The 12544-nt window shown below is 37.5% G+C and overlaps 1 protein-coding gene across 4 annotated transcripts in view; it reads right to left on the reverse strand.

The window, feature by feature from the left end:
• The window catches only part of GABBR2 (gamma-aminobutyric acid type B receptor subunit 2), a 483193-nt gene that overhangs the window by 246751 nt on the left and 223898 nt on the right, over positions 1–12544 (reverse strand). For all 4 annotated transcript variants that reach the window (XM_074899378.1, XM_074899381.1, XM_074899379.1 and 1 more), the window contains 2 exons: positions 10874–10975; positions 2463–2528 (listed from right to left, as the gene is read on the reverse strand). In XM_074899378.1, the coding sequence (XP_074755479.1) occupies positions 2463–2528; positions 10874–10975 (168 nt within the window). The remainder of the gene's footprint in view (positions 1–2462; positions 2529–10873; positions 10976–12544) is intronic.

Consider the following 12544-nt stretch of genomic DNA (forward strand, 5'->3'; position numbering starts at 1 on the left):
TATTACTCTCTTCAATTACCTGAAAGAAGGTTGTAGTGAGATGGATGTCAGTCTCTTTTCCCAAGTAACAAGTGATAGGATGAGAGGAAATGGCCTTAAGTTGCACCAGGGGAGGTTTAGATTAGATGTTAGGAAAAATTTCTTCACCAAAAGGGTTGTCAAGCACAAAAACAGGCTGCCCTGGGAAGTGGTTGAGTCACCATCCCTGAAGGGATTTAACAGATGTGTAGATGTGGCACTTTAGGGACATGGTTCAGTGGGACTTGACAGTTAGGTTTACAGTTAGACTCTTAAAGGCCTTTTCCAACTGAAATGATTCTATGATTCTACATGAACAGCAATGGATGTCCTGAGGAAACCTCATAGCATATAATTGTGGAATCCAGACAGAAAACTGAGGCAGACTTTAAAGATTTTCCCACCTACATAAATCATTTGCAAATAATATTCCAGTTGAAACAACAATCAGAAAAAAAAAAAAAAAATCTTGCGCTAGTGCAAGAGCACCTTCCTTTAACAAACTCAAAACCTTTCTGTGGCTGACATCAGGGAATCACAAGTGAAACCTGCCTGAAGATACACCTGAGGAAGTGGGTTAAAAAACTTGACATATCTAAATTATTGTATTCTTAGACACATAGCTGTAGGAGTCCATGAGTCAACAATATATTTTATGACTACTAACAAGCTTGCTGACATATTGTAGTGCATTAATAAATAAATGACCTACTTTGAACTGCCCTCTCCTTCATTCAGTCTCCTGCTGAAACTCTCATATAAATACATTTATATAAGCTTAAATACATGACCTCTCAGATTTCTCCAGACTCCAGAAAAATCCGCCTTATTATTTTTTACACTAATGTACTTTAGAAGCAGCTATCACTGTTCAAACCACTCTAAATTACACACTTCCCATGGTAGTACCAAACCATTGCTGCAGAAAGCTGCAGTGGGTATTCATGTAAAAGAGACATCCCCCACCTGAAATCCTTCAGACTAGAGAAGTATGGACAAGAGGACACCCCGCCCCCTTCTGAGGACTTCTAGGATTTCTTCAGTGGCCTCACATGCCCACGGACTTGGAAGAGAACTGTCGAGGAAGGCACCTAGATAGTAAGAGCAGTGGCATAAGCGAGGCCAATCTCTTGTCTAACATTGGGTTGGAAGATACTTCTGACCAGGTCCCCTCAGCTGGGGAATCGTAGCCCAAACACAAGAGATCTGAGGAGGAACTGGGCTGCAGAAGGACCATTCTTTCTTCCACGAATAGAAAAATGGGAGATTATCTCTGTGAATCCTATTTAAATGCTGGAACAAAAACATCTACACACAAAGACCTATCAGAGATGAGAAGAATGACAAAGAAAATAATACTTTCCATTTCCTTTTGGATGCAAATAGATTTTGTTCCTTCCAAATGTACTCTACAATCCATCCTCCAAATTTTGCCAGCAACTAGGACAGCTGCTGAGTATGAGCCAACATGTGTCAGAGGCACATGTAGCACTCAGATTTTGAACTTCTGCCCCTCCTTCTTTGCTTGGATAGGTAACTTTCTCTCTAGGTGAACACTAAAAATGCTTTCCTGTTATGTTTATTGTACTCTTGGATCATACAGAATTAATCTGGATACTTAGACTAAGAATTCCATACCAGTGCAAAATTTAGGCCACTAAAATCTGCCTGTTTAGGATTTTTTCCTTTTTTTTTTTTTTTTTTTTTTGAGCAGGTACAAATAAAGATCTACATTTTAATCCTGCTACTTTCAGTGGCAATCACATTGTGCATGTTTGCAGCACATTCACACCCAAAAATAGTGAGAATAGGGAATTTTATATATACTGGTCTCACTACATTTCTTCTAATTAAAAAAAATATATTTTTTAAAAACTAATAATTGCTTTCATATAAAACATTGTAAAATGTACAGCAGTCAGAAGTGAATGACAACTGTACAGTCAGCAGCATTTTGAGTAGCAAAAATTATTAGGTTTGCTTAGTTGGCATGTATAGGAACTATTTGAATTTCTTATTCTTTCAAAGAAAAACATGCAGTATGACATACACACAGACATTAGCACCAGAACACAACTCTCGGACAAGATTCAAATGTTGCCCTTCTCTGTATCTGCTACTACATACACAAGTGTTTCCCTGGATCTGACATGAAGAGAAATGCTCAAGCATTTGGCATTTAATTCCAATACAGGAAAGCAATAAGAAGCAGCTAACCATGCAGTCCATGACTAAATTCCACTGAAGCCAAGTACAAAGTATTTTATTGAAAGAGAACTGGAGCTAAGCATGTGTAACCTCTCTTTAGGATATAAACCCTGACAGAGATGAACGCCATGTAGAAATGTTTATGTTCAAATTATTTTTTATTCAAATGTAACACATTGTTTATTAAAATGTAACACATTCTTTATTCTGATATGCAATTAAATAAATTTACTTACACAGCAGAAAACTTTCACAGCCATTTCCTCATCAAACTGGCCAAGGATAATCCGAACATCATTACCCTGCAGATTGAATAAAATACAGTGGCAGTTAAATAAAGTCACAGCCTTTCCAGAACCACTTCAGCTGGCCATTCAAATCGTGTAGAGTTAGCACGGATTACAGCTGCAGACAGAAAAATTGTCAGGACTATTTAATTTTCTATAAGTTCAAGAACTTGAAATACTGCAAGAGAGAGAAGATGAGGTGTTTGAAGAAAATGATTAAGCAATAGCACTAACGAGAATAAAACTATAATGTTTATCTTGCCAAATATTACTATTCAATAATACTAAAATGTCAAATATTCTTTTGACCCTTTGCAAGATTTCTTTTAAAATTTTGCATATTAAAACCAGTTGAAAATATATGCTTTTCACTGCTTACATGAACTAATGGTGTAAAGTTGACTGAGATTTGTAAGACAAAAAGCCCTCATATTATGCCTGATTTAGTAATTTTTAAAGGTTTTACTCATGCAACATCTTCTCTACAGTCACTATAACAAATTGTCAATCCATCCTTTCCTCCTCCCTTCCACCTCCACACATTAAAAAACAAAAAACAAAAACAAAAACCATAACACTTTAAGAATCTATGACTGAATTCAAAGACGGAATTGAAATTCATAGTTAGAAACAATACTCTTAAATTCAGAAGCATATGCAGGAAAATATTTCTTGAGGAACAGGGCTAGCTTTTTTCTCATGTGAAAAATTGCTGCTTACATCTATAAAACACAGAACGGATACCTTTTATGACTTAATATTACCTCTTCTTTCACACAAAAGCCGAGTTCTCAGCAAAAGCTTGAGCAAATCTAATTTTTCATTTCTTTTATAAAACAGTTGGTTAGAATTACTAATAGCTCTTTCCCTCTCCAAAGAAAAAAGAAACAGATGATTTAATGTGAATTTCAGTAATGAAAAAAATTTTGGTTTTAATTAAATCAATTTATCAAAGATTTTCCATTTAGATAATTTCAGTATTTATTTCCTGTTCGGCAGAAAATATTATGATGGACAGTGCAAAAGATACTAGAATGCTTCTTCAATTAGATGCATGAAATTAGTATCACTCAGCATGGTTAAAGTCAGAAAGAACGTAATATGCTTTGCTCATTCTGAACTTGTGCATTTTCAGTAAAGCTGGTTCTCTTTATTTTTATATTTAGATGCAGATTGGTAATGTAAATCTTATCGAAGCTGATTAGATTCTTTTTAAACAAATCTAACAAGGTCACATGAAACTAAACAAACAAATTACACAAATTACAGCAATAGTATTACAGTTTTTTAAAGGACAATAAATAGATTTAGGAATTATGCAGCAAAAAAACCCTCTCATCCATTCTTTCTATTTTTCACATTTTAAAAATAATTTTGGTCACTCTTGGAAATCTGACTCTGAATCGCTTGCATAAAAATGCAGATTCAATATTTGAAAAAAGAGTAGCAGAATTGGATTAAAAAATGACGTAGCACCTAATTGTTAAATTGAATAAATTCCTTTTTCTTTTATAACACTGTGAGAACCAATACCAAAAAAAAAAAAAAAAAAAACCAACCCAAAAAAACCCACAACAAAACCAAAGAACCAACAGAAAATGTGCAGCCTCATAGTTTATGAGCACCAGAGATTGTAGGCAGGGTGTGGAGAATAACCCTATAGTGCATGGGCATCAACACTGCCTGCTGGCTGTACAACAACCTTCAGACTGAAGGCGTAGTGCGTGTGGTTCCATGTATGGTTCCATGTGTGGTTTCATGACTTAAGACATTGCTTCCACCTGATTATCACATAAATCAGAGTACATTTCCCATGGTGACTATTCCTTTACTGTAAAGCACTACAAGAACTGTATAGTCCATCTTTTTTTTTTTTTTTTTTTTTTTCCTCAGAAATAACCCATTCCATTTCAATAACCTTACTGTCTGCAGGGATTATTTTATACTAATGTCATGGTGCAATTAGTCTGGCAATGGCACTCAGACCCAAATCTTGCACATTCGGTCACATGAGTATGTGGCTCTACAATTCCTTTAGTCTATAGTCATGCAAGCAAACAGGCATACAAGAAATTAATCTTGAATTTTTTTTTTACACAAGGCATAGCAGAGCACCCATTCTAATACTGGCAGTCAATCTGTTTTCAAACATGCTCTGCTCTTGTTCAGGCACCCAAGTAAATGGGTGTATCTGCTGATTTGTCCAACTGCCAGAAGATGCCAATTCTGAATATTTGACCATCTTGATATTTCACTAAGGATTTCAGGGAAGCTGGATTTTCTGTCAGGCAGGAATCTCCACTTCCAGCATGAGTTGAGCTTCCAGTGCTAGAGCAGGAAATCTGCAAAGTGAGAAAGAACCACATCCAAACTAAGCTCTTGAGAATCCCTAGTGCTCAACTAAAAATCTTCATGACCCAAGTTCAAAGGTCAACTACAGCTCTAGAACTTGACAATCCCTGATGTTCTCTCATCTTTGGAATGTTTGATCAAACCAAATCTTCTTTTGCCTAAATTAATGAGTTTCTATGTTAACACATAAATTACTGCTTTTGAAGCACTCAGTGCAGTAAGGAGGACATTAATATTTCTGTGTTTACTAAAAGATTTGGATGGTGTCCCACCACAAACTGACTGAAGAAGATAAAAAGAAATGTTCTATTACCACCAGTTAAAGAATAAGTAATGAGTCCTCCATTTCAAGTATTGTGCCATTAAAGACTACAGCAAAAGAAAGTTGAATTCTGATTTTTTTCCAAAGACTTAAAAGTTTTAACCTTAATAATGTTCTTTTCCATGTCTTTTTATGTGCAAAATGCTAAGAAAAAGCAGGTTGTTCTGACAGAAATATGAATCTTCAGTTCTCCCCCACATTTGTCCAGGTATTAACCCTTTGAGGCGTGGAGAAAATCACAATCCACATATGATCAGTACTGTCCAGGAATAGATCCAAGAAGATATTGGAATATATCTAAGAAGCCAGTAAATAAAGTTACTGGAGGTAGGATCCAGTGAGAGAAAAAAAGAGGCACATGGAAAGGAGAGATAGACCTGATAAGGAATTTGGGCAATGAGTACTTGCACTTTTTAGGCAAAGATGGAGCAAACATCTGGGGTGGTAGCAGTAGGCTCAAGATCATTATCAATTAAAGAGCTTGAAAGGGAGATTTAGGACTTTTCAAGAGTAGGGCAAAGAGGAAGCTTGACAAATAATTACTGTTAGGACAAATGCTATCTCTGCAGAGAAGCAGAACATAACATTTCATAAGCAAGGAACTTCAGACTGGAATGAAGATCCACAGGGAGATGGGGATGCTGCTGGGTTAAGTGGAGAGTACAGGATCATAGGGTCAGGCTGAGAGTGAATATATGGCTGAACATATTTTTCTTTGTCCAGATTCATAAAGTTGCATCATGAAGAATATAATATATAGTTCTAGTTGGTTAGTCATGTAAGGTAAGTCATAAAAGATTCCTTCTGTTTATAACCACACAGGTATCAATACAATGTTGTGAGATGCAGTGCCTGGGGTTTTATGGCTTGCAGTTAAAAAAAGTGGAAAATTTAGTACACAATCATGTAATCAAAGAATTGAACATTAAAACACATGTAGAAGGAATTAATTTGGGAAAATCTGCACAGTAGCTTTTCCTCTTCCACACATAACTTTTTTCCTCTGTCCAGTGATGTACTCCTCAGTAAGCCTCTTTCTCTCCAGCTTGGCTTTTTGTATCCACTTCATATTTTTTCCAAAGTTGTTCCTGAAGAATTGCATGCAGGATGGTAAATAAACTTATTTTTACCATTTGATGTCAGTCTCGGGTTTGCTGGCTCTGTCCTGCATAAGAGACACTGAAGCTTCAAATTCATGCAACTGGACATAGCTCAAATCACTTGCAGAGATTTTATCCGGATGGATAATGTAGTTTATTGAAGCTGGGTTCACATCAGGGCTCGCCGGCCAGGGTATATGTCCACTTTATAGTCTTATGCAAAAAAATACATCACACACTTACTGGAGCATAATTTTTTTTCCGCCTTCAGCCACACTGTTAACTGACTATCAACCAGTATGATTTCCTGGCAAGGATATACTATTCCTTTACATCAACCCTCATGGGACTGATGCAAGTTAACACAGCGTAACTCTCTTGTAGGAATCAAAGAAGTCACCCACTGTATCCCAGCAAGTGTCAAATACTCTTTCTCACGGAGTTGTAAATTGCTTTCATGGAGCTAAAGTGTATTTGACAGAGGAGTTTTTAATTCATGGAACTAGGCAGGTGATCTATGAGATGATTAAAAACATCCCAGGGGGAAGGCAACTCCCAAAACTGCACTTATATAAAAAGACCAATGTTTAGACCATTTGCCAGATGGTGAACTGTCATATTTACTCTTCTCAGAGATTAGAGTAGCAATATCAGCATTTAAGCTTTGCCCCTCAGTAAGCAATACATATGTTCCCATATGGACTAAAGTTCAAACAAGAAAATGAAGAACAGTTACGTTTCATTTACCCACAATTGTGGCAGACTCTCCATAAAAACATGTTTTATAAATGAAGACTATAGCACAGCCTCAAAAATGAATGACTCTCTTGCTCCCTTCTTTCTTTCATCTAGGTGAGGATATTATTCATCCACTAAATATAAAGTGTTAGAAATACTGGCAGCTAAGTAGTATAAACCTTGAAGACAGTGAGGATCAAAACATCGAAGATGCTCAACTGGGAGATGAAGAACAATTTGTCTCCTCCACCATTTCTAACAGCTTCAGATATGAGGCACTCTTTAGCCTTTTCAGAGTTTTTGAGTGACGCACATTATGCTGGAATAGGCAGCTTTTTTTTTTTTTTTTTTTTTTTTTGGCCTGCAGAGCTTCCCTTCTGTGATCAGATTTTAATCTATCTCATTTCTAATGAATAACATCACAATGTTGTATTACACAGCTTTCCAGAGAAGGATTGCTACAATATTTCATCTGCCAGGAAAAGTCAATGTCTTGGCAGGCTCTTTATGAAATATCTAAATTGAACAGCTCAGATACTCTGTCTTATTCTCCACCATGTATCTGACAGTCAAGATGTTATCAATAAACCTACTCAAAGCTGAGTAACTTGGTCAATAGAGGTATCCACATGTTCTGCCTTCTAAATGCCTGGATGCCCATTGGAAGCACTATAGATGAGCCTCTGACCTTAGCTATGGAATCACTGATGGTGAAGGTGAACTAGATGATGTCAGCTCCCACCATCATAACATGGTGGCAAAACTGGATGATGTCTGTGTTAGTGTGCACGTCACTCACTTAGATTGAGGCCACATCCAAAACTGTTCATGGCCCAAAATTTCAAAATTTAATTAACTTGACTGTTAGAATGAGAGATTATGTTCAGTCAGTATCCAAAACACCTATTGTATTTCGGAAATCAGATGGAAACGGTTTCTTTGAATTGGAAATCATATATTGCACATTTTTTGTCCTACGTGCACGATACAAGAAAGTTGGAAGCAGAAGAGGTATTGCCTGTGCATGCTTAGAATTTTTAAACATTTAAGTTGATGTACAAATGCATATCCTCCAACATCCCTTTCTCTGAATACAAAAATGAGCATTAAAGATATCCTTAAGCCTAAATTTACTTTCCAACTGTGATTCAGAGCCTGGATTTAATGCAGAAAAATTTAAGGTGTTGCTGGGAAAAATACAGATCATATATTCCTACAAATCATATCAGATATTTCTATTTTGTATTGCATAATCATTAATTTCTCTAATTTAAACTGTGTTTGTGAAAAGAAAACCTATTTTCACAGAATCACAGAATCATCTAGTTGGGAAAAACCTTGAAGATCATCCAGTCCAACCATTAACCTAACACTGACAGTTCCCAACTACACCAGATCCCTCAGCGCTGTGTCAGCCCAACTCTGAAACACCTCCAGGGATGGGGACTCCACCACCTCCCTGGGCAGCACATTCCAACGCCTCACAACCTGTTCAGTAAAGAAATGATTCCTAATATCCAGTTTAAACCTTCCCTGGCACAACTTGAGGCCATTCCTTCTTGTCTTATTACTTGATTAAAGAGACTCATCCCCAGCTCTCTGCAACCTCCTTTCAGGTAGCTGTAGAGGGTGATGAGGTCTCCCCTCAGCCTCCTCTTCTCCAGACTAAACACCCCCAGTTCCCTCAGCCGCTCCTCGTACGACCTGTGCTCCAGACCCTGCACCAGCTTCGTTGCCCTTCTCTGGACACGCTCGAGTCATTCAATGTCCTTTTTGGAGTGAGGGGCCCAAAACTGAACACAGGAATCGAGGGGCGGCCTCACCCGTGCCGAGTACAGGGGTCAGATCCCTTCCCTGTCCCTGCTGGCCACGCTATTGCTGACACAGGCCAGGATGCCATTGGCCTTCTTGGCCACCTGGGCACACTGCTGGCTCCTGTTCAGCCGGCTGTCAATCAACACCCCCAGGTCCCTCTCTGACTGGCAGCTCTCCAGCCACTCCTCCCCAAGCCTGTAGCGCTGCTGGGGGTTGTTGTGGCCCAAGGGCAGCCCCCGGCATTTGCCCTTAGTGAAACTCCTGCAGTTGGCCTCAGCCCATGGCTCCAGCCTGTCCAGGTCTCTCTGCAGAGCCTCCCTACCCTCGAGCAGATCAACACTCCCACCCAACTTGGTGTCACCTGCAAACTGACTGAGGGTGCACTCGATCCCCTCGTCTAGATCATCAATAAAGATGTTAAATAGGAGTGGCCCCAACACCGAGCCCTGGGGGACACCACTCGTGACTGGCCGCCAACTGGATTTAACTCCGTTCACCACAACTCTTTGGGCCCGGCCATCCAGACCGTTTTTTACCCAGCATTTTATGGCTATTTGAATCACGAGTATAGTAAGCAGATATCAGTGGACCTATATTAGGTGTACATCTTGAAGAAAGGAATGTATATTTCTAGAATTGGATAGGTAAATTGTGCCTGACATATATACCTAAGGTAAAATAACTTTATATTCCTGTCAAGAAAAAGCAATTGTCTGGATAATTGCTTATTTATTGTTGTATTAATTTGTTCTGAAGAAGAAATAAAGACATAACTTTAATATATTGTTTGTTAGAGTCTTCTGGTCTTCCCAATAAAACAAATAGCATGTTCTTGACATACAGAAAGTCTAGAATCTTATTTCTTCCACCCTTCAGTCTAAATATACGTGCTTATATGCATTTTTTCTTTTATTACATCACCCATTTATTTAAATAGCTCTGCCATCAGAATTGTCAGATTTCTGATGGCAAGGTTAAAGACCTTGTCAAAAATGTGGACTTTACTGATAACACATACAGAAAGTCTTTTCAGCCCCAGATAGGAAATGCAAACCGGCTTAGACAAATGGCTTCCTATAAGCATAATCTTCACTTATTTATACTTTAATCATTCTGGCTTGCATCTCAAACCTGGAAGTAATAAAACACATTTAGTTTATCATGCTTCAGACCTTTTCCACTTAGCTTCAGTAGTGGTCAAGCCTACACAGGTCAATATCCTTGCTTTAATCTTGTTTTTTTAATACCACTCAGTTTACTGGGGGTGTGTGGGGTGTGTGTGTATGTGTGTGTGTGTAACCTGTTTACACATATTTAAGCATTTGCAGGATTGTGGCTTTGATTGTGAGTCATATGTATTTGGTGCCAGCAACCATTTAAAAGTTCTTTCTCTTTCCACTCAATAATTTTTCATGTCCATATGCAGTTTAAGATTTATATGTCCTATGTCTAGTTTATTGTTGGTTGCACTGCACAGTAATGCTAAAATATAGTTTTAATTTTATGAGATGCCAGGAACCTAATAAATCATTATAATAAGAGAAGGAATGTAAATTATTCTGCTATCAAATTTGTTTTTCATTTTTTTTCCTATGATTCATATGAAATAATGCAGATGAAATAAGCAAAGAATTCAATCTAAAATGTGTAATGAAGCTAATGGAAAGATACTCAATGCTTTTGCTACATGATAATTTACCTTAAAGCGTTCTGGTTCCAAACCTCAGGAGCCTTCACATGCATATCACTAAGACTGGTGCTTTAGGTACAAACATCAAACCAGCAACAACTTTACTTAGTGTCCCTATCAGGAATTATAAAAATATTTATTATATGCATAGACATTCATTGGTTTAAGCAGGACTAGACCCTCAAAACATATGTTTTTGACCTTACTATGCAATGGAATGTAGTAGTATATACTTCTCATGCAAACTTTGTTTTATTATCCTACTTCATAGGAAAAATAAAATAAAATCCAACGGCATGATATAACACCATTTTCTCTTTATTCCTCAAACAGCAGCACATACCTTAAGCTTCTTTACACTTGTGCAAGGATCATTGGAGAAACTCTCAGTATCTGAAATCTCAATGTCTTCACCATACAGGACGCCAGTCAGATCATTCCTCACCTGTCAGAAATTGAGAAAAAGGCAAACTAGTGAACTGAGGCTCAGTGAGGAGGAAGCAGATGAACTATATTTAGCACTGCACATTTTTTTTCCATTTTGCCTAAAATCTCATCAAGGTACTATTCTTTTAAGACCATAATCTACTATCAGTGAGTGTACTACATAAAGAGATTTAGTATGTGCAACAAAAAGTTCACAATGGGCTCCCACTTTGCATCATGGGGATGACAGTTCTTGTGTGTTTCTAGCGGTTAAGACCAAAACCTTTCTTGTAGACAGAGTGATGGTTGAGATTGCATAAAGGGACAAGACTCACCCAGGAAACTCTTACATATTCTCAGTGCTGAGTACTGATTTAAAACCACTGTCAGTTGGTCCTATCACGAGTCAGTAGAGTTTAGCTTACATCAGTTAGGGATTGGTAAAGCTTAATTAACTCCTCTATGCCTCCCCCCTTTCTTAAAGCATACATCTTACCATGGGGCAGTGAGTGGTACGGTTTGCTTAAAGGTGACATATGCAACTATGTACCAACAGGTTTCCTCACCTGTTTTTTTATAGAGGCAAGATTCTGTCCTCTTTGAGCTGCCTAATAGTGCAAAGAAGTCAGATGTATACAAAGCAATCTGGTTTACAGATTTAGGGGGTTTTCCCATATAACTTTTTCAAGGTTTTCTGTCTTAATCATTGTTGATTTTCCTCCAGCCACAATACTGTGAAAGCAGGGTTTCACATTACTATTCCTAATAGATGAGCAAAAATAATTTTAGCTGGATATAAAGTGGTTTCAGACTGAAATGAAGAGAGTGGCACTCTGATTTTATTTTAATAAAATTATGATCACATTCATTGCATTTTTTGTCTTTTTGATTTGTTTATTATATGAGAAATAAGAGAAGCAAATCACAGTGTAAATCAGGTATCTCAAATGCAAACACAGAAAATACAATACATGGAAGAGAGATATATGTCATAGTAAACAGGAAAATTTAGAGGTCCATAAATCATATGCAGATACTTTCCAATGACCCTCTGTATGGATTATTGGAATAACACATTTTAAATCTTCTGTCCTAATTCTCCTTTTCTTTGACCTCCTTTGAGAAAAGTACAGTGCATTCAAAATAATTTGAAAATATTTGATACACAGTGACATGGTCAATTAAAGAAGAGGAAGTGGTATCTGTCCTTCAGGAGTAGGAACTTCTTCCTTTGAATTGAAATAACCATGCAGTTTATATAATAAGGCATTTTATCCATGCAAAAATAAGACCCAGCTACTGCTAGATTTCCTCTGCTGAAAGTCTATCACACTCATGCTTAAGTATACAGCAAAAGCAAGGGAATGCAATGAGATATGAAAGGTCACAGGTGAGACTTCTTTCTGCCGGTAGCTTTATTTTCAAGACAAACTCATCACTTCAGTAATCCTTCAGCCTTTCTTTAATATATGTTTGTGAGCATCCCCCCAATCTATGCATGTTAGTGGTTCTGTTGGGTGCATTTCATGCTTTTATGTTTACCATGCCACTAATTTTTTTTTTTTTAATACGCTGATTAACTGTTTTG

The sequence above is a fragment of the Athene noctua genome, chromosome 2 (assembly GCF_965140245.1).
Source record: "Athene noctua chromosome 2, bAthNoc1.hap1.1, whole genome shotgun sequence".
Classification (NCBI taxonomy): Eukaryota; Metazoa; Chordata; class Aves; order Strigiformes; family Strigidae; genus Athene; species Athene noctua.